General features: G+C 48.6%; 2 protein-coding genes across 3 annotated transcripts in view; one reads left to right on the top strand and one right to left on the bottom strand.

Annotated features, from left to right (window-relative positions):
- LOC142501040 (uncharacterized) overlaps window positions 1-18711 on the top strand; it is a 44662-nt gene extending 25951 nt beyond the window's left edge. Inside the window, exons 2-3 of the mRNA XM_075610293.1 lie at window positions 14968-16278; window positions 18080-18711. Coding sequence (XP_075466408.1) covers window positions 14968-16278; window positions 18080-18161 — 1393 coding nt within the window. The 3' untranslated portion in view covers window positions 18162-18711. The remainder of the gene's footprint in view (window positions 1-14967; window positions 16279-18079) is intronic.
- Window positions 18712-22638: 3927 nt separating this feature from the next.
- Window positions 22639-27992, bottom strand: part of CALY (calcyon neuron specific vesicular protein) — a 44385-nt gene continuing 39031 nt past the window's right edge. For both annotated transcript variants that reach the window (XM_075610289.1, XM_075610288.1), the window contains exons 5-6: window positions 26940-27053; window positions 22639-23002 (exon numbers count right to left, since the gene is read on the bottom strand). In XM_075610289.1, coding sequence (XP_075466404.1) covers window positions 22808-23002; window positions 26940-27053 — 309 coding nt within the window. In that variant the 3' untranslated portion in view covers window positions 22639-22807. The remainder of the gene's footprint in view (window positions 23003-26939; window positions 27054-27992) is intronic.

Genomic DNA, 27992 nt, shown 5'->3' with positions numbered 1-27992 from the left:
ACCTTCTTCTATCTTCATCTGTCACCATTTCTTGATCTTCTTAATCTTCTATCTTCTTGTTGTAATCCAAAGAGCCCCATGGTAGATCCCAACCGATGTTGTCTCGTCGTCTTCTTGGGCTCAAACGAGGCGTCACGGCCTTAAATAGGGCTTGTGACGTCACATTTAGCCTCAAAATGGTTAACAGCCACCTGATTGGCTGTTAAAACCATGTTCTGACTTTAATTTTTTTTTTTAATAATGATGTCACTTAAAGGAAATTGTGCTAGCCAATCAGAATGGCTGTGCTTCATTTGCCTTTAAGATGACGTCACTAAATCCAAGATGGCCAGCGTCACATGGTACTCAGCCAATCAGAGTGTGGAATTGGCTGAAATACCATGTGACGCTGGCTTCGGGACGTCATCTTAAAGGCAAATGAAGCACAGCCATTCTGATTGGCTGGCATCATTCCCTTTAAGGGACGTCATTTAAAAAAAACAAAATTAAAGTCTGCACATGGTTTTAACAGCCAATCAGGTGGCTGTTAACCATTTTGAGGCTAAATGTGACGTTACAATCCCTATTTAAGGCCGTGACGCCTCATTTGAGCCCAAGAAGACGACGAGACAACATCGGTTGGGATTTACCATGGGGCTTTTTGGATTGACAGATGAAGATAGAAGATCAAGAAATGGTGACAGATGAAGATAGAAGAAGGTGATTAAAGAAAGAAAAAAGAAGATTTGGGTACCTGATCCGGATCTTCATGGCGGATGGCATCGGATGCTGTTGGAGGCCTTCAAGGTACGTGAGCTTCCTGTTACCCCGGGAGTCGGAGGGGCACCGCTTCTAATGGTAAATAATATATTCAATGTTTGTAAATGTCTTTTTTTACAGGTTTTTTCATTGGATGTGATTTTTGATTTTTTGGGGGAGGCACATTGACTGATAATATATTAATCTGTACCACTTTATGGTACAGATTAATACATTATTATGACAATATTTGGGAGGCATTTCTGGCTTGGTATTGCTGTTAGTTTTTTTAATTAAAGTTTCTTATGTGGATGTCATTGTTTGTTTTTTTCCTGCTTAATGGTAATAAAATGTTTTCGATTTGTGTTCGTTTTTAGTTCATGTTGTATTATGTTAGCTAATGCGTTTCATGGTTATTTCAGATATTGTTTGAATTTATTTCTTTGTATTTTAATGTTTAAATGAATTCATTAATGTTGTAGAAAGTAATTGGTTTGATTGGTTACTGTTTCTATTCATTTTAAGTTGGTTTAGTAATTATTTGGTTTGATTGGTTACTTTATAAAATAATTCGGAGTTGTTTTAGGAATTAATTGTTTTGATTGGTTAATGGTTTAATTAATTCATTGATTATGTTATTGCTTGTATTCATTGGATTAGCTGGCTCCTGTTTTTATTTAGTGAAGTGTGTTTTTTTGGAGTTTAGTTATGTTTTATTATTGTGTGTCTTGTGTATTAATCTATTGTAATTAGGGTGCCCATTGAGTGCTATAGAGGCTTATCATGTCCATATTATTATATGGGTATGATGTACCACTATACTACTCAATGGGTACAGGGTGGGTATAGTCAGTCAGGGGTGGGTGCTCAGGCCTCCCGGGTTTGTATTGGGTCAGGGTGGGTTAACCCCTTAATGACTATAGCGGTTAGAAACCGCTAAGGTGATTAAGGGGTTAGGGGCCATTAGAATGTCTTTATTATGTATATATGCTTTCTTGCTACGGAGGACAGAGGGACATGCTGTTGTGGTAAGTATAACTGTATTTATTTACTTTATTTATGTATGCTAATGCATTGATTAATAATGGGCAAATAATCTTTTATCCATATCTGGTTAATAGTTATTTTGCCCATTACTGTACTGTATGGGTTTGAGGGGGGGGGGCTAGGGGAGGGTGTATTGATGTTTATTAAAATGTTTTTTAATATACATTTGTTTCATAGTGTAGATGTGCAGGGGGTCTCCTTAGCTGAACCGCGTTGGTTTTATGTCTGGGAACCCCCTGCTTCCCGAGATACAGGCCTCTTTATGGGGTGCCGGTATCTCCTATGTATTGAAATGTCCCGCGTCACGTGACTAGCCATTAACCATATCTGCATTTAGAGTATACTCCCACTGTTCTGCAATAGTGGTTAATATACAACCTAAGGATCGTGAAAGGAAAGGGAATATCTAGCTATTGGTTCAAATATTGATATTTAGAGACCATTCATCCCTTTCTTTTCCCTACCTCCCTCGTGGGGATAATTTTAGATATTTTAAATATACAGGTGAACCCCGTTATAGCGCGACCCGTTATAACGCGAAATCGGTTATAACGCGGTTTTCACGTGGCTCCCGTTTTAAAAAAAACTGCACACTCTCACTGCACACACTCTCACTGCACACACTCTCACTGCACACACTCTCACTGCACACACTCTCACTGCACACACTCTCACTGCACACTGCACACACTCACTGCACACTGCACACACTCACTGCACACTGCAAACACTCTCACTGCACACTGCACACTGCACACTGCACACACTCCCAGCACACACTCTCACTGCACACACTCTCACTGCACACTGCTCACAGCACACTGCACACACTCTCACTGCACACACTCTCACTGCACACACTCTCACTGCACACACTCTCACTGCACACACTCTCACTGCACACACTCTCACTGCACACACTCTCACTGCACACACTCTCACTGCACACTGCTCACAGCACACTGCTCACAGAACACTGCACACACTCCCAGCACACACTCTCACTGCACACACTCTCACTGCACACACTCTCACTGCACACACTCTCACTGCACACACTCTCACTGCACACACTCTCACTGCACACACTCTCACTGCACACACTCCCAGCACTGCTCACAGCACACTGCACACTCTCACTGCACACAGCACTCACAGCACACTCTCACAGCACACAGCACACAGCACTCACAGCACACTCTCACAGCACTCAGCTCTCACAGCACACAGCACTCACAGCACACTCTCACAGCACTCACAACACACTCTCACAGTACACTACACCACACCTCCCACTCCCCCTCCCTACCTTTGGTGTCGGCTGCTGAGATCGGAGCGGAGCTGGCATCAGGAGGAGGGGGGGTGTCGGGAGGAGGGGGGGTGTCGGGAGGAGGGGGGGTGTCGTGAGGAGGGGGGGTGTCGGGAGGAGGGGGGGTGTCGGGAGGAGGGGGGGTGTCGTGAGGAAGGGGGGTGTCGGGAGGAGGGGGGGTGTCGGGAGGAGGGGGGGTGTCGGGAGGAGGGGGGGTGTCGGGAGGAGGGGGGGGGTGTCGTGAGGAGGGGGGGTGTCGGGAGGAGGGGGGATGTCGGGAGGAGGGGGGGGTGTCGGGAGGAGGGGGGTGTCGGGAGGAGGGGGGTGTCGGGAGGAGGGGGGGGGTGTCAGGAGGAGCAGGCTGGGAGTCGGGAGGAGCAGGCTGGGAGTCGGGAGGAGCAGGCTGGGAGTCGGGAGGAGCAGGCTGGGAGTCGGGAGGAGCAGGCTGGGAGTCGGGAGGAGCAGGCTGGGAGTCGGGAGGAGCAGGCTGGGAGTCGGGAGGAGCAGGCTGGGACTCGGAGGGCCGCATGGGCTATGCCGCGGAGGGCCGGTAGGTGTGGGGGCCTGGGGGGGGAGGAAATGGATGCCGGTGGTGGGAGGTAAGGAGCAGGTTGCGGCTGGACTCGCCATTGCTAGGGGACGTGTAGGGCTTCCGGCCACCTCTTCCTTCCTTCCTTCCCTCCTCACTCCCTCCCGATCAGGCGCGCGGCGGCCATTTTTTTTTTTTAAATTAAAGCGACCCCGGGTCTAGCGCGGTCGGATCGGGTGGCCCCCAAGGACCGCGCTATAACGGGGTTTAGCTGTATATATGTGTTAATAAAACTTTTTTGTTTACTTTACTTTCTTAGACCCTGTATTGGTCTAACGGTTGGACACTAAGAGTCTTTTCAGATAATGGTTCTACGATTAGTAGCAATGAGTGAAAATAATGGGGTTCTGTGACCCCTTCTCTGGGTTCTATCTGTGTACTGTATGTTTACCTCCTATGCACCTGCTTTCTAATTACCATAGGACATAATTACATAGGAAAGCAGTCCTTTTTGTCTGTTTTTGCTCTCTGTTATAACATTACTTTGCTGCTGGGATTTACTGATCTGGGTTTGTAGGTTACTTTCCCCGGACAGAACCAGCACCTCACCTGTTCCTTGTGTCTCTTCCTCCCTTCCTTCCTGCTCAGCAATCTCTTTCTCTCTGGTCTTTTCTCTCTATCCTTTTCTCTCTGAATTCCCCTCAAATCTTTTTCTGTTTGCAAAAGATAATCCGTGTCAGTAACATCCAGGCCACAGACCCTGGGATTCCCAGATTCACCTGCCCCAGCACCACCACCCCCTCCTGGGTCTGAGGCCATGCTGATTCCCTAGTGGGAGCTCAAACAGACACAGCCTCTCTCTGCAGGGTATCAGGGACAGGCTCAGACAGACCTGGGTTTATATGTAATGTAGGATGACCCGACTCCAGATCATGTTATAAATATGTGCATGATTGATATATATCAATAAATCAAAAATGAATAGACTAAACCGTTCTGTGGCTAACGAAGTGCTTTTATTTGTGCGAGCTTTTGAGATACACTGATCTCTTCTTCCGGCGAGATGCCACTACACTATATATGTAGTGATGCCCACACCATGTTGCAGTCTCTTATCGCAAATAAGGCCGAAAACACTGTATTTCTATTTATGTGGGATTTATTTATAGGGCTTAAGTAACGTATTCGCAGGCCCACCGTCCCTTTAAGAAAACCAAAATCAAAAGCATAAATAAATACCTATCCCTGACAGGGAACTAACTGACTTCTTCAGGCCCTTACTATCAGGGCCGCCAGCTAAGCCGGTTGTCAGCCCAAAACATGCCCTGGCATAGGCAATAAAATAACAGCACAGTCTTTGCATACAATAGAAATGGTTTTGCTTATCTTAGTCCATGTGGCGAAGACGTCTCTCTGCTTCAGCACGGCTCTCTCAGCAATGTCTCTCACTCTTTACCAGCTTCTTTAACCAGCTCTGGTAGCTGGGGAGCCCCTTCTGTCTCCCCCCCTTCTCTGAGGGAAAACGGTCTCTCTCTGGCATGGCAGCTTTCAGTTTTTTAAAGCACTTCCTGTCTATTCAGACCATGCTGATTAGCTTCATTAGGTAACAGCTGAACAGCCATTCCAAGGATGATTAACTCTGTGTGCTGCAAAAGTCCTATAGCTGCCCTATTCAGCCCCTAGAGGACAGTGATGATATCACATATCCCTCCCCCCTGAGAAACATTGTCCTGTGAGCAGCCTGTGCACTATTCCTGTGCACCAGCTTCTTTGTCAGACATGTCTGGCATCCACCTCTTCTTTTTCCTTGCCTTCCAATTGAAGAGTCTCTCCTTCGGGGCAAGTACTAGGCCTTCTGTGCCTGCAGACTGGTACTTCACTACCTCTTTATTTTGTGCCGGCCAGAGTCTAGGTTGAAGCTCCGCCTTTGTTGTGTCCCCTGCAAAGGTTCCTGAGCATCCTGCTGTCTGTTAGCTCTCTCAGCCAGGACGCTATGCTGCTCTGTGACTTTGATCGGCATAACCTGAAGATGCATCTCTGTCTTCTTCCTCTTGTGCTCAGAGTCTCCCTTACCCTGTAGAAGAGCCTTGACCTTGGTCAGCTCATTGCGTACAATCGCCAGTGACTGTTTGGCCTCCTCTTTTGAAGACCGCAACTCCACTTTAGCTGTGATGGCTTTTGGACCTTTTTCCATCAGTGTACCTTCAGTGTTGGTTTCCACACCATTTATCTTCAGTACTTCAACTTGGGCGGGATCCTCAATAAACCCAAGTGCACCCCATGGCGCCTCTCTATTACAGTCGGCAGACTCGTAGGCTTGGGCCTTTCTGTCTTGACTCCTTAACTTACTCCATTGGCAGTGTCGCTGGACAATCTGTGTGGTCTTTCTCATCTTACGATCGCGGACACACTTCCGTCCCATTCCGACTGTCTCTTCACAGTGCCTGCCCTCATGGCAAGGAATCCACTTTGGGTCCCATGGGCACTGCAGTATGGCTGGATTCTTACTGTGTTACCCCATTGCAGCTTGGCCTTCCCATTCCGTGCCTTGTGCAAAGTAGACTGTAGTACTGCAACGGTCTTGCAGTCACGCTTCCTGGAGCGCCTCACTTGCTCAGGCGGTTCAAACTTTGTAATCTTATTTTTCAATTGAGCGGTGTCCCCAGCTGTCACTGTACCGTTGTCTTCACGGGCATTCGTTTCTGTGGGATACAGACTCTTGGGCCGGGCCAATACCCCTTTCTCCAACTTCAGCTGAGAAACCCCCTACTGGGCAGCGTAGAGTCCAATGTAGTGTCCCGCTCAGTCTTCAGAGCCTCCAGCTCCTCGCCCGGGTCACACTTTTGTTTCTCTGCCATCTTGCAGGCCGTACGCTCAGACACCAGGTCCTTCCTCAGGTCTTGAAGCTGTCCTTCTCTTTTTCTTTTTTTACAGTGCGGCTGTCAGTTTAACTTCTTTGGAGTCGCGATTCCACATCTGTCAGCTGGTTCAGAGCAAGATTTAACTCTATTTCCTTTTCTCTATTCTTGACCTGCAGCTGCCGGTGCTCCTCCCGGACCTTGTCCAGTTCCAGCTGCAGCCCTCTCATTGGCCGTGTGGTCCAGCCGCTTGTGGATATCGGCCATCTCGGTTTCATAGCGCAATGTCAGGCAGGCCACCTGACGGACGGACACCTCCTCCCTCTCGGCGAGCTGTATCTTGCGCTCAGCAATCTGCGTCTGCAGTTCAGTTTGTTCCTGCAAGTCCCCTCTCAGGGCCTTCACCTCTTCCTGGTGCTTGCTCTGGGTTTGCATCAGAACCTCCTTCATCTTTTGGAGCTCTGCAGTTCTTGTTGCTAGGATCGCCGCTGCTTCTGTTTTCCAGGCCTCTTTCTTCTTGGTGTACGGACTCATGGGGATGGAGCTGCCTCTCTGCTTCTCCAGCTCTTGTTCCAGGTTCTGGACCTTCTCTCACTCCCTCTCATACAGAATCACCTGGCATCTAAGCTCCGCCTCCAACGATGCTCTGGTGACACGCGGCGTGGCCTTCAGCTCCTCATGCTGCCCTGTGGGGACATACTGGGTACTCAGCCGTTCCCGTAGCACTTGTACTTGATTAGTGGCCTGGTCACTTGCTCCCTGTAGAACTCGCCCTTTCTCCTTGGCCACTTGCAGACTTGTACGTAGCTCTTGCAGCTGGCTCTGCCGTAGTTGCGTTGCCTGTGTGTGCTGCTCCAGGGAGACACGTTGCACCCTCTCTGCATTCTGCAGTGCTTCCTGCACCTCTAACTTTTTTCCTGGATCAATTGCTTCTCCGCTTTTCCTGCATGGTGAAGCTTCTTATCACTTTGACTGATCTGGTCAGTCAAGTCTGAATTTTTCTGTGTCAGACTTACATTCTCTCTCTTTACAGTCTCTTAATCCCTCAGGGCCTTCTCATGGGTTTCCTTCAATGTACCCAGCTCTGTGTTTAGACCGTGGCCCTCCTGGTGTGAGTGTCCCACCTCTGTGCTGAGACCGTGGCCCTCTCGTAGAGCCTCCTTATATTTCTGTTTGAGGTTAGCAATCCGTTTGTCAGACTTGTTCTGCTTTTCCTCCATGGTAGCTATTGAGGTGTTGGCCTTTTCCAGACTAGTCGTCACCTCCTCTAACTGGGCGTAAATTATTTATTTATTTATTTATTTATAAAATATTTTACCAGGAAGTAATACATTGAGAGTTACCTCTCGTTTTCAAGGGCACAGAGTAAAACAAATAATACATGGTTACAAGTACAGTTACATAAATGAACAGGGTATACATTATGTACAAGACATTGCATGCACAGTTAAAGAAAATGTATATTATGAGCATATGAAACAGTTACAGACCAGATTAAAGTGTGAGACAGCCTTAGATTTGAAAGAACTTAAATTGGTGGTGGATGTGAGAGTCTCTGGTAGGTTGTTCCAGTTTTGGGGTGCATGGTAGGAGAAGGAGGAACGTCCGGATACTTTGTTGAGCCTTGGGACCATGAACAGTGTTTTGGAGTCTGATCTCAGGTGATAAGTGCTGCATGTGGTAGGGGTGAGGAGCTTGTTCAGATAGCTGGGTAGCTTGCCCATGAAGAATTTAAAGGTAAGACAGGAAAGGTGAACTTAGCGCCTAGACTCTAGTGATGACCAATCTAGTTCTTTGAGCATATCGCAGTGATGTGTGTTGTAGTTGCATTGGAGAACAAAACGACAAATTGAATTGTAGAGGGTGTCAAGTTTGCCAAGGTGGGTTTGAGGTGCTGAGCCATATACTATGTCTCCATAGTCAATAATTGGCATTAGCATCTGCTGTGCGATACGCTTTCTGACCAGGAGACTTAGGGAGGATTTGTTCCTGTAAAGTACCCCTAGTTTGGCATAGGTCTTGGTTGTCAGGGTATCAATGTGCGTCCCGAATGTTAAGTGGGAGTCAAACCATAAGCCCAGGTATTTAAAACTAGTGACAGGGGTTAGGGTGGTGTTAGCGTTGGTTCTAATCAGGAGCTCAGTCACTGGAAGCTTTAAAAATTTAGTCTTGGTCCCAAATACCATTGTTACAGTCTTGTCAGTGTTTAAAAACAGTTTGTTTTGGGAAATCCAGTTTACAAGTCTCAAAAAGTCTCAAAAAGTATGTGTTGAAGGTCAGAGAGGCTATGGCTGTGTGCATATAGGATTGTTTCATCTGCATACATGTGTATTGAGGCTTCCTTACAAGCTGTGGGAAGATCATTAATGAACACTGAGAAAAGTAGGGGCCCCAGAACAGAGCCTTGCGGGACACCACAGGTGATATCCAGGGGGTTGGAGTTAGAGCCTGAGATGGACACATGTTGGGATCTACCTGATAGGTAGGACTGAAACCAGTTTAAAGCATACTTCCCTATTCCAGAGCACTGGAGTTTGTTAAGCAGGATAGCATGATCAACGGTTTCAAAAGCCTTTGCAAAATCTAGGAATACTGCACCAGTGAGTTGTCCCCGTTCCATTCCACACTGGATTTCATTGCAAACTTTTAGCAGGGTAGTTACGGTGGAGTGTTAATCTCTCGCTCCTTATACAATCTTTCCTGCAAGACATTATAATAATGGAGGGCATGTTGGAGTGCAGAAGTTAAGGCCTCTTTATCCTAGATCAAGGATTCAGCTTCCCTTTGCTCCCCCTTTTCCTTTGCCACCGTTCCCGTGACGATTCTGCCCATCACTCTGATCTGCAGCACATCTCGGCACCTTTCTGACGCATGTTGTCCTGATAGCGCAGGTTCAAGTGGTTCTGTCACTTCCTCTGTGACTTGAGAAATATTTTTATTTTTCTTCTTCTTTCTCTTTGCTTTATTAGCTCCAGAGACCTCAGTATTACTGGGCACAAACTCACAGGTATCAGCTTCCACATCTTGCTTGCACTCACAGGGCATTGTTTGCTTTTGCACTTCAGTTGGGCGGCCATTTTAAATCCCCGCATTTATCTTCAAACCCACAGTGTCCGCTGCTCAGTGCTTTTTGGACTGCCCGCATTAAACTCCACCATATTGTGATGCTCACACCATGCTACAGTCTCTTATCTCAAATAAGGCTGGAAACACTGTACTTCTATTTATGTGGGGTTTATTTATAGGGGTTAAGTAACGTATTCGCAGGCCCGCCGTCTGTTTAAGAAAACCAAACCAAAATCAACAGTATAAATAAATACCTATCCTTGACTTCTTCAGGCTCTTACTATCAGGGCTGCCAGCTAAGCCGGTTGTCAGCCCAAAACATGCCCTGGCATAGGCAATAAAGTAACAGCACAGTCTTTGCATACAATAGAAGGGGTTTTGCTTATCTTAGTCCATGTGGTGAAGACGTCTCTGCTTCAGCACGGCTCTCTCAGCAGTGTCTATCACTCTTTACCAGCTTCTTTACACTGCTTCAGCACGAATCTCTCAGCAGTGTCTCTCACTCGTTACCAGCTTCTTTAACCAGCTTCTGGTATCTGGGAAGCCTCTTCTGTCTCCCCCCCCCCTTCTCTGAGGGAAAACAGTCTCTCTCTGAGCATGGCAGCTTTCAGTTTTTTAAAGCACTTCCTGTCTATTCAGACCATGCTGATTAGCTTCATTAGGTAACAGCTGAACAGCCATTCCAAGGAGGATTAACTCTGTGTGCTGCAAAAGACCTATAGCTGCCTTATGCATCCACTAGAGGACAATGATGATATCACAGTGTGTGTGTGTGTGTGTGTGTGTGTGTGTGTGTGTGTGTGTGTGTGTGTGTGTGTGTGTGTGTGTGTGTGTGTGTGTGTGTGTGTGTGTGTGTGTGTGTGTGTATTTGCGTGTGTGTATATATGTGTGTGTGTGTGTGTGTATGGATTTGTGTGTGTGTATATATGTGTGTGTGTGTGTTGTGACAAACGCCCCTCTTTTGTAGTGCTGACGCCTGTCTGGGTTCTTCCCGACACAGTCTTCTAGGGTTATTTAACACAAAAACAGGATCATGCAAAGTATTAAGCTGCTTAACTCAGGCTTCTGCCTGCTTTATTTTCATCCAAGTAAGGTACTGCAGCTTTAACATGTGAAGGTTAGAGGTACTCAGATACTTTCATTCAGCAGTTCACTCATTTCAGTGTTACAGTATTTCCCACACTGTTATTTCAAGTAAAAAGAAACCAAATGATATAAACAAAATCCTATCCCTTTCAGGGATCTAACTACACATCAGAATCAGTCTCTCTAACAGCTGCTGGCCAACTAAGCTGGTCCCCCAGCTTAAAACAATGCCCTCTCATTTAGGGTCACTTAGATACAGCACAGTCTTTAGCAACAGCAGTAAACATTTGTTTGGTCTTATCTGTTCGTGGTGGGAACTCGGTCCCGTGTCCAGGCAAATCCTCTGGTACTGTGATACTTGGAGAGGCCGTCAACCTCGATACTGGATGCAGGAGAGTAGCGACACCCCCAGCCCCCAGGCTCCAAGGAGAGAGAGTGAAATGCAAAACCTCTCTGCTCTAAGTACCTGTGCATGTGATTAGAAGAGCAGGTGAGGGAGAACTAGAGCCATTGTAATCTGTGGTCTGGATTTTCCATCCAGCTGCCTGAGTTAATGGGAAGCTGTGGAACGGATCATTTTTAACTATTCCTGCACTTTCTGCTCTAAAACGGGGCAGAAAGCTGCCTAACATCTTTGGACTATGTCACATATCCCCCTCCCCAGCTCACACCTACTGGGGTGAGCGGCCATGGACCTCACTGGGGTGAGCGTCCTACCTGAAATACTTGAGCTAACTCCTCAGTATAACATTAAGTATTCACTTGACACGAATATGAACTTTTTCCACGGCAATTATGGACAATAGGTTTCGTCATAAGAGACTATATTTGGCAAACATATTTTGTTGCTCTCTATTAGGGAACTATTTTGAAAAATAAGTGTCTAGCACACATTCTTACAACCCAGGATATGCTAAATATATTCAGAAAACCAGACAATTTCTATTACCTCCCTGGGTTGTTCTACTCTAAAATATGAACCTCATTATATAATTTACCAACTGAAAGGGCCATCAACCCTGTATATTAATTTGTAGTTTAGCTACATTTTCAACACAGAGAACCAATATAACACTGTAACCTTGACAAAATGCTTATTCTAGAGGCCTAATATACCTTAACTACAATAGCTTATTTGCATAGTTAAGTGTCCGTGACATAGTCCACACGTGTAATAACAAAAAAAAATATCGGTGAATTCCCCAAACACTTTTTTTTTTTTTTTTTTTTCTTTGACTTCCAGTCCATTACATTTCCTGACTTTATTTCATAGGCTGCTGTAACCTGCAAATGACTGGACTGTTTCTTTAGCCTCTGACAGAACTCTGGGGCCGGATAGTCTTTGTCTTTATATTGTGGCCCAGAGTGGCGAGATCCGGAAAAATTCAAGGCCAGCGTTGACCTTCGTCGCTTTTGCTTTGCAACCTTTGAAACTTTATGGTACTTCTTACTGCCATGTATTTTCTCAAGACCATCACTCTCAGAGATTTGGGATTTCCCCTCTGGGGCAATTATATGGTACTTAGAAGATGAAGCACTGATTACCTTGATGGGGCGCTCACTAACTCCGGCTGTACCCTGTGGCATTTTACCTTTGCAGCTGGCAGGCATGTAGTCTTGGGCCTCTCTTTCCTGAGGCCTACATTTATTAAGGCGGAAATACCGCTGTATAACCAGTGACGCATTTCTCAGGGTTTGATAGCGAATCCTGTTGTGTGTCATCCTAGTCAGAGACTGGATCTTTATAGTTGCTCCTTTCATAATGAGGAACCTGTTTCGTACCATGCGGGCACGGTAGAATGATTGAAGTACACAGGCTGCTTTATTCCGGCGATTAAACTGACGAATTTTCATCCCTCTGTAGGCAGCCTGTAGGATGATAGTTGCGGCGCGTTTACGCCGATAACTTTCTCTTTCCCTTCTTCCTTGGATAAGAGCTTTGCAGTGCTTCTGAATTATTCTGATGCTTTTCTCCTTTTTCAAAACGTTAAGTTCCTCCACGAGAGAATTCTGTTTTGTACATACATGACGCAATTCTGTTCTCAGAGCGTCCATTTCTTCCTGGTGCTGGCTCTGAGTGTGCATCAATGCATTCTGTAGTGCTTCCTGCACTTCTAACTTTTCCTGAGTCAACTGTTTCTTTACTTTTTCTGCTTGGTCAGTCAAATCTGAATTTTCCAATTTCAGAGTCTCATTTTCTTGCTTTACAGTCTCTAACTCACTCAGGGCAATCTCATGGGTTTGCTTCAACATTCCCAGCTCTGTGTTCAGACCGTGGCCCTCCAGGCGTGAGTTTTGCACCTCTGTGCTGAGCGCGTGAACCTCTTGTAGAGACTTCCCGTATTTCTGTTTTAGGATAGCAATAACGGTGTTGGCCTTTTCCAGGCTAGTCGTCACCTCTTCCAGCTCACTCCGTAAGAGAGACTCTGTTTTCTTCAAAGCCTCGTACTCCTGTAAAGCTGGAAGTATACACCTCTGTAATTCGGCGTTCGATTCTCGCTCTTTCATCCAACATTCTCGCTCCTTCTTGCTCCATTCTCGCTCCTTCACCAAATCCTGCCACAGGACTTCATAATTATGGCGGGCAGCTTGGAGTGCAGAAACCAAAGCCTCTTTATCCTGGTTCAAGGATTCAGCTTCCATTTGTTCCTCCTTTTCCTTTGCCACTGTTCCCGTGACAATTCTGCCGGTCACTCCGGTTTGCAGCACATCTCGGCGCCTTTCTGACGCATGTGCTGACAGCACAGGTTCAAGTGGCTCGGTTACTTCCCCTGTGACTTGAGGAACAGTTTTCTTTTTCTTCTTTCTTTTTGCTTTATTAGCTCCAGAGATATCAGTGGTACTGGGCACACGCTCACTGGTATCAGCTTCCACATCTTGCTTGCACTCACAGGGCGTTGCTTGCTTTTGCAGCTGTTTGTCTTTGAAAATTTTGGGACACACATCTTCCATGTGACCTACTTCACGACAGGCCCAGCATACTAAATTCATCTGTGGGTACGGCTCTCCTCCCGGGGCCACATACGAGTCGTCGTCATCATCATCGTATGGCCTGAAGGGACACTGTTTTTCAAGATTACGTGCATTGCAAAACAAACATTCCACGTCGGCCATTTTATAAACCCGGCAGAGACACTTTGCTAGCTGCAATTTCACTCACTTCAGCAACTTACATACAGCACTTGCTAGCTGCAAATTCACTCACTTCAGAAAAAAAGGCATTAGCTTTACTAACAGCACTTGCTAGATGCAAAAAAAATTTAATTTTTTTTTCTTCAGCAAAACATTTTGGTTTTCTGTTTGGGTTCAGGGTGCTATTGCATCCACACTTCGCACATTCTCTGTGTATGCTAGAAGCACAACTGATATACACAGTGGGACAGACTTCACTCATAGCATCTGTACTTTAGTTCAGCTGGGCGGCCATTTTAAAGCCCCGCATTTATTTGCAAACCCACAGACTTTTTAGTGTCTGCCCGCATTCTCCACCATATGTGACAAACGCCCCTCTTTTGTAGTGCTGACGCCTGTCTGGGTTCTTCCCGACACAGTCTTCTAGGGTTATTTAACACAAAAACAGGATCATGCAAAGTATTAAGCTGCTTAACTCAGGCTTCTGCCTGCTTTATTTTCATCCAAGTAAGGTACTGCAGCTTTAACATGTGAAGGTTAGAGGTACTCAGATACTTTCATTCAGCAGTTCACTCATTTCAGTGTTACAGTATTTCCCACACTGTTATTTCAAGTAAAAAGAAACCAAATGATATAAACAAAATCCTATCCCTTTCAGGGATCTAACTACACATCAGAATCAGTCTCTCTAACAGCTGCTGGCCAACTAAGCTGGTCCCCCAGCTTAAAACAATGCCCTCTCATTTAGGGTCACTTAGATACAGCACAGTCTTTAGCAACAGCAGTAAACATTTGTTTGGTCTTATCTGTTCGTGGTGGGAACTCGGTCCCGTGTCCAGGCAAATCCTCTGGTACTGTGATACTTGGAGAGGCCGTCAACCTCGATACTGGATGCAGGAGAGTAGCGACACCCCCAGCCCCCAGGCTCCAAGGAGAGAGAGTGAAATGCAAAACCTCTCTGCTCTAAGTACCTGTGCATGTGATTAGAAGAGCAGGTGAGGGAGAACTAGAGCCATTGTAATCTGTGGTCTGGATTTTCCATCCAGCTGCCTGAGTTAATGGGAAGCTGTGGAACGGATCATTTTTAACTATTCCTGCACTTTCTGCTCTAAAACGGGGCAGAAAGCTGCCTAACATCTTTGGACTATGTCACAGTGTATATTACTGATAGCTCACATCTTACCTCTCCTCTTCCATCGCAGCATTTTTACAGATCTTGTCAGAAGAGAAAAGAGCAGAACATCACTGATCGAATTGGAAATGAGGGCAAACTCTGGGCTGATTTCCCTCGTGAGTGAGGATTTAGAAGCTGGCAGCATGGAAGCCATGGGGAGTCCAGACAATCCTCTGAATCTCTCTGTCCCTATGCTGTCCAAGAGTGACAAGTACCACGTATTCATCAGCTATAGTAGCGGAGACTCCATCTGGGTCTATGGTCTTATCCACAAACTGGAGGAGACCTTCCCCAGCCTGAGGATCTGCTATCATGAGAGGGACTTTCTTCCAGGGAAGACCATCATAGACAATATGGTCGAGTGCATCCAGAGCAGCCAAAAGACCTTGATGGTGCTTAGTCCTGATTTTGTACGCAGCCGCTGGTGCCTCTTTGAGGCCAACCTGTCCATGTTCCGGAACTGCATGGGACACAAAGCTATTGTCCCCATCATGCTGAAGCCGTGTCCAGTGCCTCTTCATCTGAGTCACCTGACTTACCTGGAGGCCATAGATGCCCAGTTCTTTGAGAAACTGGCCCAGGTCCTTTTATCCAAAAATGGCCAAATGACCCATTCTACCTTAGTCCATTACCAGCCGTCTCTCTTGTACAATGGGAAGACAATTCATACCTTGCCTGCGGTCAACGAAGGAGGTGAAGCTTGGCAGCCGGGCATCTTTTCTAATTCTTCTGTCCCTGACTCACTCAGACCAATTGTGAATGACCCTGAACTCTATAAGGAAGCCATTGGGATAATCAATGATATGCCCCGTTCTAGTTCTTTTCTGCGTTTTATAACCTGTCAGGTGTTACTTTGTATTATCCTTGGTCTGCTGGCTTTAGCGACCTTAATGTTTTACATGGTTTTGACCGTTTTTTATCCGTACAATAGTTTTCTTGCTCCTCAAATGCTCATATTTTCACCCATTGCCATGATCGGCCTGATCCTGATGCCCATTTTATTTATCAAAGTTTTATGTTGGAAAAGGAACAGGGCCAAGGTGATTACACGAGAGATGGTCCCAAAGACTGGCCAGGCTAACCTTCTCCTGATGAAGACTTCTGTTCTGGCCGGCTGGCCCTCCAGAGCCCAGCTGTTCTTTGTCTATGTCTCGCTACACCAATGCATGCAGACTTTCCAGGTGGCCTTTGGCCGTGGCAGTGCATTGGCCACAGCGATGCAGGAGAAAGCCATTGTGAAATATTCCTCAGATTACGCCTGCTGCTTGGCCAGGAATCATTTCACCTTCGATGCCGCAGAAGCTCCCGGGCACCTGAAAGGCGGGATCTGCTTCTGCCAGTATGTAACCGCGCGGATACAAAACGGTGACGGGCCATAAGGAACATTTTTAAAGCTGCAATATACTCTACTCACAAGTGTTTCCTTTCCTCTGACTATGGTGTATGTCATCTCCAAAAAAGGCCAGGGGAGCGTGTCTCGTAGTCATAAAAAATAAATGAAAACATCACATAGCACAGTAATGTTAAAATACAGTGATTGTGTGTGCGAGGCTCAAAAATGACTACTCGCATGAAGGTAGCAAAATCAAGCAGCCATCCAACTTAAGGGGTGGATGTGCCCTGTGAATATGCAGCAGCCACCAGCCACCAACCTCCAAGGAAGAAAAGGAAAAAGACCATATCGTGTAGACGGTATTATATTCTGACAATAGGTATACAAATCCACTCCTACCATCAGGCCCGACGGTTCTCTCGACGCACCGGAAGTGACGTGACGGGAGCCCCGGCGTGGATACAGTGTTCCGGTGAAGCGGAGGACAGCGAGGAACCCAGGAGATCGCGACTCCCTGTTTACCTGTTACCCGCTATCCATTTTTTGCCTACAGTAGAGGCAACTCTTATTCGAACAAAACCAGTGGCAATTCCCCAAAAAACCCAGGAAACACCCAGGTACATGCTGGGTACATGCCTTAAACTTTCCTTAAACTAGCCCCAGCATTTCTGCATTGATTAATGGCCTATCAGATTAACAGCGGGTGTCCCTGGCAGTCCCATTCAAACTGAATTGGACTTCCAGGGATCCCTGCTGTGTTAATCCTATGGGTCGTTAGTCAATGCAGAAATGCCTTAAACGTGCCTCAAACTAGCCCAGCACATACCCAGCACACACCCAGCACACACCCAGCACACACCCAACACACACCCAGCACATACCCAGCACACACCCAGCACACACCCAGCACACACCCAGCACACACCCAGCACACACCCAGCACATACCCAGCACATACACCCAGCGCACACACCCAGCACACACCCAGCACACACCCAGCACATACCCAGCACATACCCAGCACACACCCAGCACATACCCAGCACATACCCAGCACATATACCCAGCACATACCCAGCACACACCCAGCACACACCCAGCACACACCCAGCACACACCCAGCACACACCCAGCACATACCCAGAATGTAACCCGGCTAGTTTACGGCAAATGTTAGAATAAACGTTGCCTCTACTGTATCTTGATCATACAGTGTAAGCCTTCATTTGCATACCTATTGTCAGAATATAATACCGTCTACACTACTGTATATGGTCTTTTTCCTTTTCTTCCTTGGAGGTTGGTGGCTGGTGGCTGCTGCATATTCACAGGGCGCATCCACCCCTTAAGTTGGATGGCTGCTTGATTTTGCTACCTTCATGCGAGTAGTCATTTTTGAGCCTCGCACACACAATCACTGTATTTTAACATTACTGTGCTATGTGATGTTTTCATTTATTTTATATGACTACGAGACACGCTCCCCTGGCCTTTTTTGGAGAAACAGTTGATGCAAGACAAGTGGAACAGTCTTTATCCAAGGGCTGTAGTGTGTTTGCAGTCTCTTATTCACTTTATTCAATATAGTGCACTTTGTTATTTTAGGCACGATTATTTACAATTGTTTATATCACATTTCACGAATTTACACATTATTAAGTGGTTATTTTATATATTTTTGGGGTTTGTTAGAGCGCTATCGAGCACTTTTTTATTCTATGTTGTATGTCATGTCTGCAGCAGCGACGTCCCTCCCCCTCCACCCCTTATTTTTATTTATTTTTAACTTCCTTCTTAAATTCTACAGATGTGACTCGCTGACAAATTATCTCACAGGGAAGTTAAAATGGCTGCTGACAATGGCACACATGAAAAAACTGCTGCAGTAATAGCTCATCCCAGGGAAATAATAATTGGGAGAAAACCCTGTGCTGAAGCAGGGATATCCTGAAAACCTGACCAGTTGGTGGCCTCTGAGGACTGAAGTTGGCCACATCCTGGTCCTAAAGGTACTAAAAGGTAGTAATTGCAGGTGTATTAAATGTAGCAGTGTGACACACTAGCTGTTTATATTTCCATTTGCAATCTTTGTATAATGTCTTTCAGTCATGAGACTGTCAATTCCTTTCAGCTAAATCATTGTCATTCTTCGTCTGTTTCTTCAGTAATTATAAAGCCATCAATTATCAAACAGATAAAGAGGAGGAACAGATCCACATGAATCTCCATGAATTATGTCGACCTGATAGAAATAAAAAAAATCAATTTTTTTGGGAATAATACAAATAAATCAACGTTTGACTGTAAATGTGATGAAATGTTCTGAGGATGCTAATTTCGACGGTGTTGTTTCTCTTGTTTTGCCGATGTAGACCGGCCCCGTGATGTGATAATAAAGCGTGATTTAGATGTGTGATAATAAATACAATGAATGCACGTGTTGGTTTCCTGTAACAGCTCTGAATTCTATTTCCTGGATTTTGAGGATATAGTTAAATGATAAAAACCAGAGTAGCCGGGATTAAAATAAACGAGTCACAGGGATTGCTGAGGAAACCAGAGAAGGCTCCTCTCACTGTCCCCACACTTTATATAGGGGCAGCTCAGGGTGGGCTGGCCAGACCGGGCTGGTATGTTAAACTCACACCTCTAAGCATTCTGGAAGATATAAGGCTGAGGTCCCAGTGACTTCGAGGCGTGCGCTGTGCGTATAAGCGCCGCCCCTCAATGGGGGAGGGCCCAGTACGCACCTTCCCGCTGAAGGTGCAGCCGCGCCGTACTGCCAGGTTTCTTAAACTCAGTGAAATTGAGTTTAGAGCTTGCGACAGAGGCGTGGCCACGCCACCGCTGGCGGTTCAGCCAATGAGGGCGAACATGCCACGTGAGGTCATGGCCATGCCCCCTCCCGTCGCAAACTCTCCCTCTCTCTCTCTGGAACAAAGAACGCAGTGCAGCGTTGTGCACGCGCCGCCCCCTCCCCCCCCCCCCGCCGGGCACGCGGGCTCCAGTGCTGACTGGGAGCGCAGCCTAACGTGCAGAAAAGGAAAGAAAAGTAACGCTAACCACTTACCTAATAATATTACATTAAACTTAATAGGTACAATACAGTGAATATACAAAACTAAATATATATTGAGAGCAGGTGTAGAGTCCAATATATAGTATACTTAAGTCCAGCTGCCAGGGTCCGGCAGAGAGTTCCACGTTCCTCCAAAATATGAGCAAGAAAGAAAGATGTCCTCCAGCGCGATGACTCAAGTACAGATGTTAGGCAGGAACAGATCAATACAAAAAAGGGGACAGCGATGTATTAATAAGAGTTCTTGTCCTATTTAGACACTAAGTTAATCTTATACACTTACAGATTAGGGTGATTTTCAGTCTATAAATTCATGTCCACGTGGAGTTTCGGAGGTTACACCTAATCGATGAGGCTCGGTCTCAGCTTATTCAGGATACTTGAAGACAGCACGTGACAAGCCAGTGTTTGTGGACAGCTTCCCAGCACGTGGCAGTGGACTCCTTGCTCTCTTGTAGTGGTCCTGCTCACGGTTCAGGCTCCATGGAATCAAACAATCTTATCCCTTCCCCTTCACACACCTGCTGGGCCGTCTCCTCAGATTTCCATGCGGGGGGGGGGGGGGTGGGGGCATGTCGCCTCTCCTTCCTTCCTGTACCTTGCTCACAGACAGGAGGTAGCCAGGAGGAGATCTAATGCCAGCGGTTTCTTCCCTGACGAAGCAGTTGCGAAACGCGTTGGATTGGAACTTACAGGCCACCGTAGCACTCGTGACGTGTGGATCTCCCTTTGCCTATGCCATCAGTTGACTGCCCCACGGGTACTCGGAAGACACCGCTGGGATTAGATCTCCTCCTGGCTACCTCCTGTCCGTATGCAAGGTACAGGAAGGAAGGAGAGGCGACACCCACATCACATGCAGACAGCCAGCAAATAGGGTTTTGCAGCTTCTCCTGTGGAGGAAGGATACAATGTTGCGGGGACCACGTTTGGCAGTTGGAGCTGGGAGCAGGAAGGGGAAGGAAGGGTGTAGGGAGCAAGTGGCTCCTACACCAGGTAAGGTAGTTCCCCAGATCCCAGGCAGGCCCCAATCCCCACCAGGGTAGTGGGTAGGTACTGAGGGACGGCCCCTAGGTTAGGGACTCTGCCCTTAGGTGTGTGTGTGCAGTCTTGTCAGTGTCACGGCTGGTAGTGCTGTGAGCACTGACAAGTAGGCACAGTGTGTGTGTGCAGTGCAGTGTAGCTGCAGGTTCAGTGTGTGTGCAGTGCGGTTGCTGCAGGTTCCGTGTGAGTGCAGTGGGTTGCTGCAGGTACCGGTTGAGTGCAGTGCGATTGCTGCAGGTTCCGTGTGAGCGCAGTGGGTTGCAGCAGGTATTGGTTGAGTGCAGTGGGTTGCTGCAGGTACTGTGTGAGTGCAGTGTGTTTGCTGCAGGTTTAGGTTGAGTAGTCAGAGGGGATCCGGGAGGTGAAGAGAGAGGTAGTGTGGGTGCAGGGGGTCAGTGACCCACCTGCATAGGACAGGCTACCCCGTAGCCCCTAGGAGTGTTCACTGAAGTCACCGAAGGTTGCTGTGCTGCAGGGACGGCCTATAGTAGTAGCGAGCATCACCCTTACTGTGTAGACAGCTAGGGACAAAGAGACAAGCGTGCGGAGCAGGTTGCTGGCGAGTCGTCTGGGACCAGACGGCTGGACATTAAGACCCAAGAGGCAGACCGTGATTCATCTGACCCTTTGCGAAGATGTACCGGTCACCGCCATGACCGGAAGGTACTATAACATCAAGTGCACCAACACCGGTCAACAGGCGCTGATCCCGCCTTAGGCTAAACTCTTTAGGAACACTGAGCGAGTGGTTAAATAACTGAGCCTATACCATCACTTTAAAATACATGGACACGGTGTGTGGGGCACGCGGTGAGGGGACGGAGACGTTACTCCTGATGAGTGGGCGAGCCACTAAGGTTTTACAGTTATAGTATAAGGTTATATGTGTTGGGTCATATTGCTATAAGATAGAGTGATAAGGTATCGTGCATTATCTTATAGTAAAACTGGTTGCATCATATATGTGTGTTGTTGTATTTCTTGCCCAGGGGAATCTCACATCACGGGGATCCTGAGTAAGTGGAGGCGCTGCGCTAAGTAAGTGTATGAGTGTTACCCCAGGCTCCCAGCTAGCGGAGGCTCAGCTCTCCTGGAGCCGCAGGTGTTGTACAGCGACCAGTAGTTCCTTTGGGAGGGTTCACAAAAAGGGCTACACACATGTCCAGTATTACCTCTATTTTTTTACTGGACAGTGTCCAAATACAGGACAGTCCAGTTCAATCCTGGACACCTGGCCGCCCTACGGCTGATTCGGAGGGTGGAGAGAAGTTACTTTACAGGTGTGTATATAAATGGACCAGGAACTGTTCTGTCAGTTCTGCAGGGTCCACTCTGTCTCCTCCCCCGGCTCTGCCTGTGGAGCGGGGCATGTGAGGCCTAACCCAGCGGTCCTAACATGGAATTTCGGTCCCTCCAGAAGTCAGGCCCAACATCCGCCATCGTCCGCTAGGGTGGGCTCCATCCATCACCGGGTAACGCCCCACATGCCCCCGCTCCATAGGCAGTGAGAGAAAAGGGGGAGGGAGTGGGGAAGAGATAGCGAGGAGGGGGGAAGTGAGGGAGAAAGGAACAGTGAGGAGGGGAGTGAGAGAGAAGAGGGAGGGAGTGGGGAGGAAATAGAGAGAAAGGGAGAAGTGAGGGGGGGGAATGGGAGAGAAGGGAGGGAGTAAAGGGGGAGTGAGAGAAGTGGGGAAGGGAGGGATTGAGTGAAGAAGAAGAGGGAAAGAGAGGGGGAGTGATAGAAGGGGGAATTGAAGGGGGAGCGAGAGAGAAGGGGGAAAGTGAGGGGGAGAGGGGTGAGGGGGAGAAAGAGAAGGGGGGAAGTAATGGGGAGAGAGAAGAGGGGAGTGAGGGGGGAGAGAAGGGGGTAATTGAGGGGAACAGTGAGAGAAGGGGGAGTGAGGGGGAGAGAGAGAAGGGGGAGTGAAGCTGGTGAGGAGAGGAGCATGTTTTGTGTTTAATTACATAGGAACGATACTTTCTTGTTTCTTGCCGAGACCACACAGTGCAGCGTCGCTAGGAAAGGATTCAGCAGCTTCGCTTTCAAGGCCCTATAGATAAGCAGCTTTGGGAATATTCCCTGACCTGTGCTATAGGGTCGCTGCTATAGGGTTACCCCAGAGCATTCCCTGCTCTGTTATCTGTACGTCCCCAGTGATATCGCTCATTCCCTGTTTGTTTGTTGTTAGGATGCGAGAAGCCATTAAACAAATCTTACATAGAAACAAATGGTACAGAAGCTGTTAAACGTGTGAGTGCTTTCGCTTTATTGCAACTCCAATATACTTTGCTAAGTGGGACTGGTGCTTCCACACACGCATGTTTCAAGCAGAGTAGTGTGGGGTGACAGGGGACGCCCCCAAAGCTCACAGCTGCTCCCTTGAAGCCCCCTACCACCACCCCAAGGCCCCCTCACATCTGTGCCGCCCCCAGCTCTCTCTTGGCCTTCTCTGCCTCTTTCAGGGCGTTGATGACGGGCAGCCACGGGGAGGGCAGCCCGGGAACGGTCTTCTTGGCCTGAGTGATGGCCGTGTAGAGACCACCTCGGGGACCGGTCTCCTGCTGGGAGTAGTACATCTCCAGGTCTGTGGGCGAGCAGTGCTTGTGCTGGGGGGAGAAAATGCTCAGTCACGGGGGGTCTGTATGGGTGGTTTATTATAGTAGCGCCCCCCACCCCAAATATACACATTCACTGCCAGAGGGATCTACATAGGGACAGGCAACATGGGCCATAGGTCCCTTCTATCTGTGTGACTGTGTCACCCTATAGTGGGAGGGACAGACACAATGGGCCATGGGTTTCACCTGTCACGCCATTATTACCGTCACCCTGCAGTAGGAATGACAGGCTGGGTGGATGCGTTCTGTCACTGCATGGCGGTGTGGTTTTATGCGTTCTGTGACATAGTATGAGCATGTGACATTGTGACTACGTCAGATACAGAGTATCAGTCCATCACACCCCACCGCCCCTCCCCAGTGATACAGTATCAGTCCATCACACCACACCGCCCCTCCCCAGTGATACAGTATCAGTCCATCACACCACACCGCCCCTCCCCAGTGATACAGTATCAGTCCATCACACCACACCGCCCCTCCCCAGTGATACAGTATCAGTCCATCACACCACACCGCCCCTCCCCAGTGATACAGTATCAGTCCATCACACCACACCACCCCTCCCCAGTGATACAGTATCAGTCCATCACACCGCCCCTCCCCAGTGATACAGTATCAGTCCATCACACCACACCGCCCCTCCCCAGTGATACAGTATCAGTCCATCACACCACACCGCCCCTCCCCAGTGATACAGTATCAGTCCATCACACCGCCCCTCCCCAGTGATACAGTATCAGTCCATCACACCACACCGCCCCTCCCCAGTGATACAGTATCAGTCCATCACACCACACACCGCCCCTCCCCAGTGATACAGTATCAGTCCATCACACCACACCGCCCCTCCCCAGTGATACAGTATCAGTCCATCACACCACACACCGCCCCTCCCCAGTGATACAGTATCAGTCCATCACACCACACCGCCCCTCCCCAGTGATACAGTATCAGTCCATCACACCACATCGCCCCTCTCCAGTGATACAGTATCAGTCCATCACACCACACGGCCCCTCCCCAGTAATACAGTATCAGTCCATCACACCACACCGCCCCTCCCCAGTGATACAGTATCAGTCCATCACACCACACCGCCCCTCCCCAGTGATACAGTATCAGTCCATCACACCACACCGCCCCTCCCCAGTGATACAGTATCAGTCCATCACACCACACCGCCCCTCCCCAGTGATACAGTATCAGTCCATCACACCACACTGCCCCTCCCCAGTGATACAGTATCAGTCCATCACACCACACCGCCCCTCCCCAGTGATACAGTATCAGTCCATCACACCACACCGCCCCTCCCCAGTGATACAGTATCAGTCCATCACACCACAGCGCCCCTCCCCAGTGATACAATATCAGTCCATCACACCACACCGCCCCTCCCCAGTGATACAGTATCAGTCCATCACACCACACCGCCCCTCCCCAGTGATACAGTATCAGTCCATCACACCACACCGCCCCTCCCCAGTGATACAGTATCAGTCCATCACACCACACCGCCCCTCCCCAGTGATACAGTATCAGTCCATCACACCACACCGCCCCTCCCCAGTGATACAGTATCAGTCCATCACACCACACCGCCCCTCCCCAGTGATACAGTATCAGTCCATCACACCACACCGCCCCTCCCCAGTGATACAGTATCAGTCCATCACACCACACCGCCCCTCCCCAGTGATACAGTATCAGTCCATCACACCACACTGCCCCTCCCCAGTGATACAGTATCAGTCCATCACACCACACCGCCCCTCCCCAGTGATACAGTATCAGTCCATCACACCACAGCGCCCCTCCCCAGTGATACAGTATCAGTCCATCACACCACACTGCCCCTCCCCAGTGATACAGTATCAGTCCATCACACCACATCGCCCCTCCCCAGTGATACAGTATCAGTCCATCACACCACACCGCCCCTCCCCAGTGATACAGTATCAGTCCATCACACCACACCGCCCCTCCCCAGTGATACAGTATCAGTCCATCACACCACACCGCCCCTCCCCAGTGATACAGTATCAGTCCATCACACCACACCGCCCCTCCCCAGTGATACAGTATCAGTCCATCACACTACACGGCCCCTCCCCAGTGATACAGTATCAGTCCATCACACCACACCGCCCCTCCCCAGTGATACAGTATCAGTCCATCACACCACACTGCCCCTCCCCAGTGATACAGTATCAGTCAATCACACCACACGGCCCCTCCCCAGTGATACAGTATCAGTCCATCACACCACACCGCCCCTCCCCAGTGATACAGTATCAGTCCATCACACCACACGGCCCCTCCCCAGTGATACAGTATCAGTCCATCACACCACACCGCCCCTCCCCAGTGATACAATATCAGTCCATCACACCACACCGCCCCTCCCCAGTGATACAGTATCAGTCCATCACACCACACCGCCCCTCCCCAGTGATACAGTATCAGTCCATCACACCACACCGCCCCTCCCCAGTGAAACAGTATCAGTCCATCACACCACACCGCCCCTCCCCAGTAATACAGTATCAGTCCATCACACCACACCGCCCCTCCCCAGTGATACAGTATCAGTCCATCACACCACACCGCCCCTCCCCAGTGATACAGTATCAGTCCATCACACCACACCGCCCCTCCCCAGTGATACAGTATCAGTCCATCACACCACACCGCCCCTCCCCAGTGATACAGTATCAGTCCATCACACCACACCGCCCCTCCCCAGTGATACAGTATCAGTCCATCACACCACACCGCCCCTCCCCAGTGATACAGTATCAGTCCATCACACCACACCGCCCCTCCCCAGTGATACAGTATCAGTCCATCACACCACACTGCCCCTCCCCAGTGATACAGTATCAGTCCATCACACCACACCGCCCCTCCCCAGTGATACAGTATCAGTCCATCACACCACAGCGCCCCTCCCCAGTGATACAGTATCAGTCCATCACACCACACTGCCCCTCCCCAGTGATACAGTATCAGTCCATCACACCACATCGCCCCTCCCCAGTGATACAGTATCAGTCCATCACACCACACCGCCCCTCCCCAGTGATACAGTATCAGTCCATCACACCACACCGCCCCTCCCCAGTGATACAGTATCAGTCCATCACACCACACCGCCCCTCCCCAGTGATACAGTATCAGTCCATCACACCACACCGCCCCTCCCCAGTGATACAGTATCAGTCCATCACACTACACGGCCCCTCCCCAGTGATACAGTATCAGTCCATCACACCACACCGCCCCTCCCCAGTGATACAGTATCAGTCCATCACACCACACTGCCCCTCCCCAGTGATACAGTATCAGTCAATCACACCACACGGCCCCTCCCCAGTGATACAGTATCAGTCCATCACACCACACCGCCCCTCCCCAGTGATACAGTATCAGTCCATCACACCACACGGCCCCTCCCCAGTGATACAGTATCAGTCCATCACACCACACCGCCCCTCCCCAGTGATACAATATCAGTCCATCACACCACACCGCCCCTCCCCAGTGATACAGTATCAGTCCATCACACCACACCGCCCCTCCCCAGTGATACAGTATCAGTCCATCACACCACACCGCCCCTCCCCAGTGAAACAGTATCAGTCCATCACACCACACCGCCCCTCCCCAGTAATACAGTATCAGTCCATCACACCACACCGCCCCTCCCCAGTGATACAGTATCAGTCCATCACACCACACCGCCCCTCCCCAGTGATACAGTATCAGTCCATCACACCACACCGCCCCTCCCCAGTGATACAGTATCAGTCCATCACACCACACCGCCCCTCCCCAGTGATACAGTATCAGTCCATCACACCACACCGCCCCTCCCCAGTGATACAGTATCTGGAATCGGGAGAGATCCCGGCATTGGTACCTTGAAGATGAATCCTTCGGGACAACTGAGCTGTTCATACCACAGGGCCTTGTACATCACCAGCATGAGGAGGCACGCCAGGAACACCATGGTGATGAGGATTAAACCAGTCAGCTGGGAGGGACCGAGGGGAACAAGATGGCACCATGAATATCGCAAAGGCACGGAGCCGGACTGCAGCAGGTGTACAGTATTTAAGCAGCAAGGGAAAGGAGAATTGGTGGTACTGTGTTTTCGTGGTACTGTGTTTTCGTGGTACTCTGCACTTTGACCACTGTTGGCGTGTTTTCTCTTTTAGATATCAAACCCTCCTTGTTGCTGCTGTTTTGCAGGTGGGAGACTCTGGTTAATAACCTCACGTTGAAATAAAAAGACGTAGATCTCTCTCCGCAGCGTACGTGACTTTCACGCTGTCTGTTGTGAGAACCAGTCCTGAATAAGGGTTAGGGAAGGTCAGATCCCACTTGAATGAGTAACCCCCCAATGTGCTGACTATGTATTAAGGCAGGGGTGAGCCACTGCTGTCCTCAAGGGCCACCAACAGGTCAGGTTTTCTGGATATCCCTGCTTCAGCACAGTTGGCTCAATCAGTGGCTCAGACTTAGCCACTTATTGAGCCACCAGTACTGAAGCAGGGATTTCCTGAAAACTTGACCTGTTGGTGGCCCTTAAGGACTGGAGTTGCCCCACCCCCGTATTAAAGTCAAATACTGGATGTTTGGGCATGCACTTTGACCCCAAAGCAGTCTTTGTGACTCGGAGTTCTGGTTCTGCGCTCCGACTTGAAACCATTTCCATCAGGAAGCGGGTTAAATGAAGCGTTTCCCGAATCACTGAAGCAGAGAGAGATCTGAATAAGACATCTTCCCGCGATGGCATCCACGCATCACGTCCCACACAGGGCGGTGAGATAGATGACAGCAAAACACGCAGGAAGATGTGTAATGAAATGTCTCGGTTTGGCTCAGGCCAGAAGATCATGACGTTTATACAATCTCACATGGGGCAGGATTTCTTTCTTTTTTTTTATCACTTATAGATAGAAAGAAAATA

This window comes from Ascaphus truei, chromosome 8 (assembly GCF_040206685.1).
Source record: "Ascaphus truei isolate aAscTru1 chromosome 8, aAscTru1.hap1, whole genome shotgun sequence".
Taxonomy (NCBI): Eukaryota; Metazoa; Chordata; class Amphibia; order Anura; family Ascaphidae; genus Ascaphus; species Ascaphus truei.
This window is presented reverse-complemented; position numbering and strand designations above follow the sequence as displayed.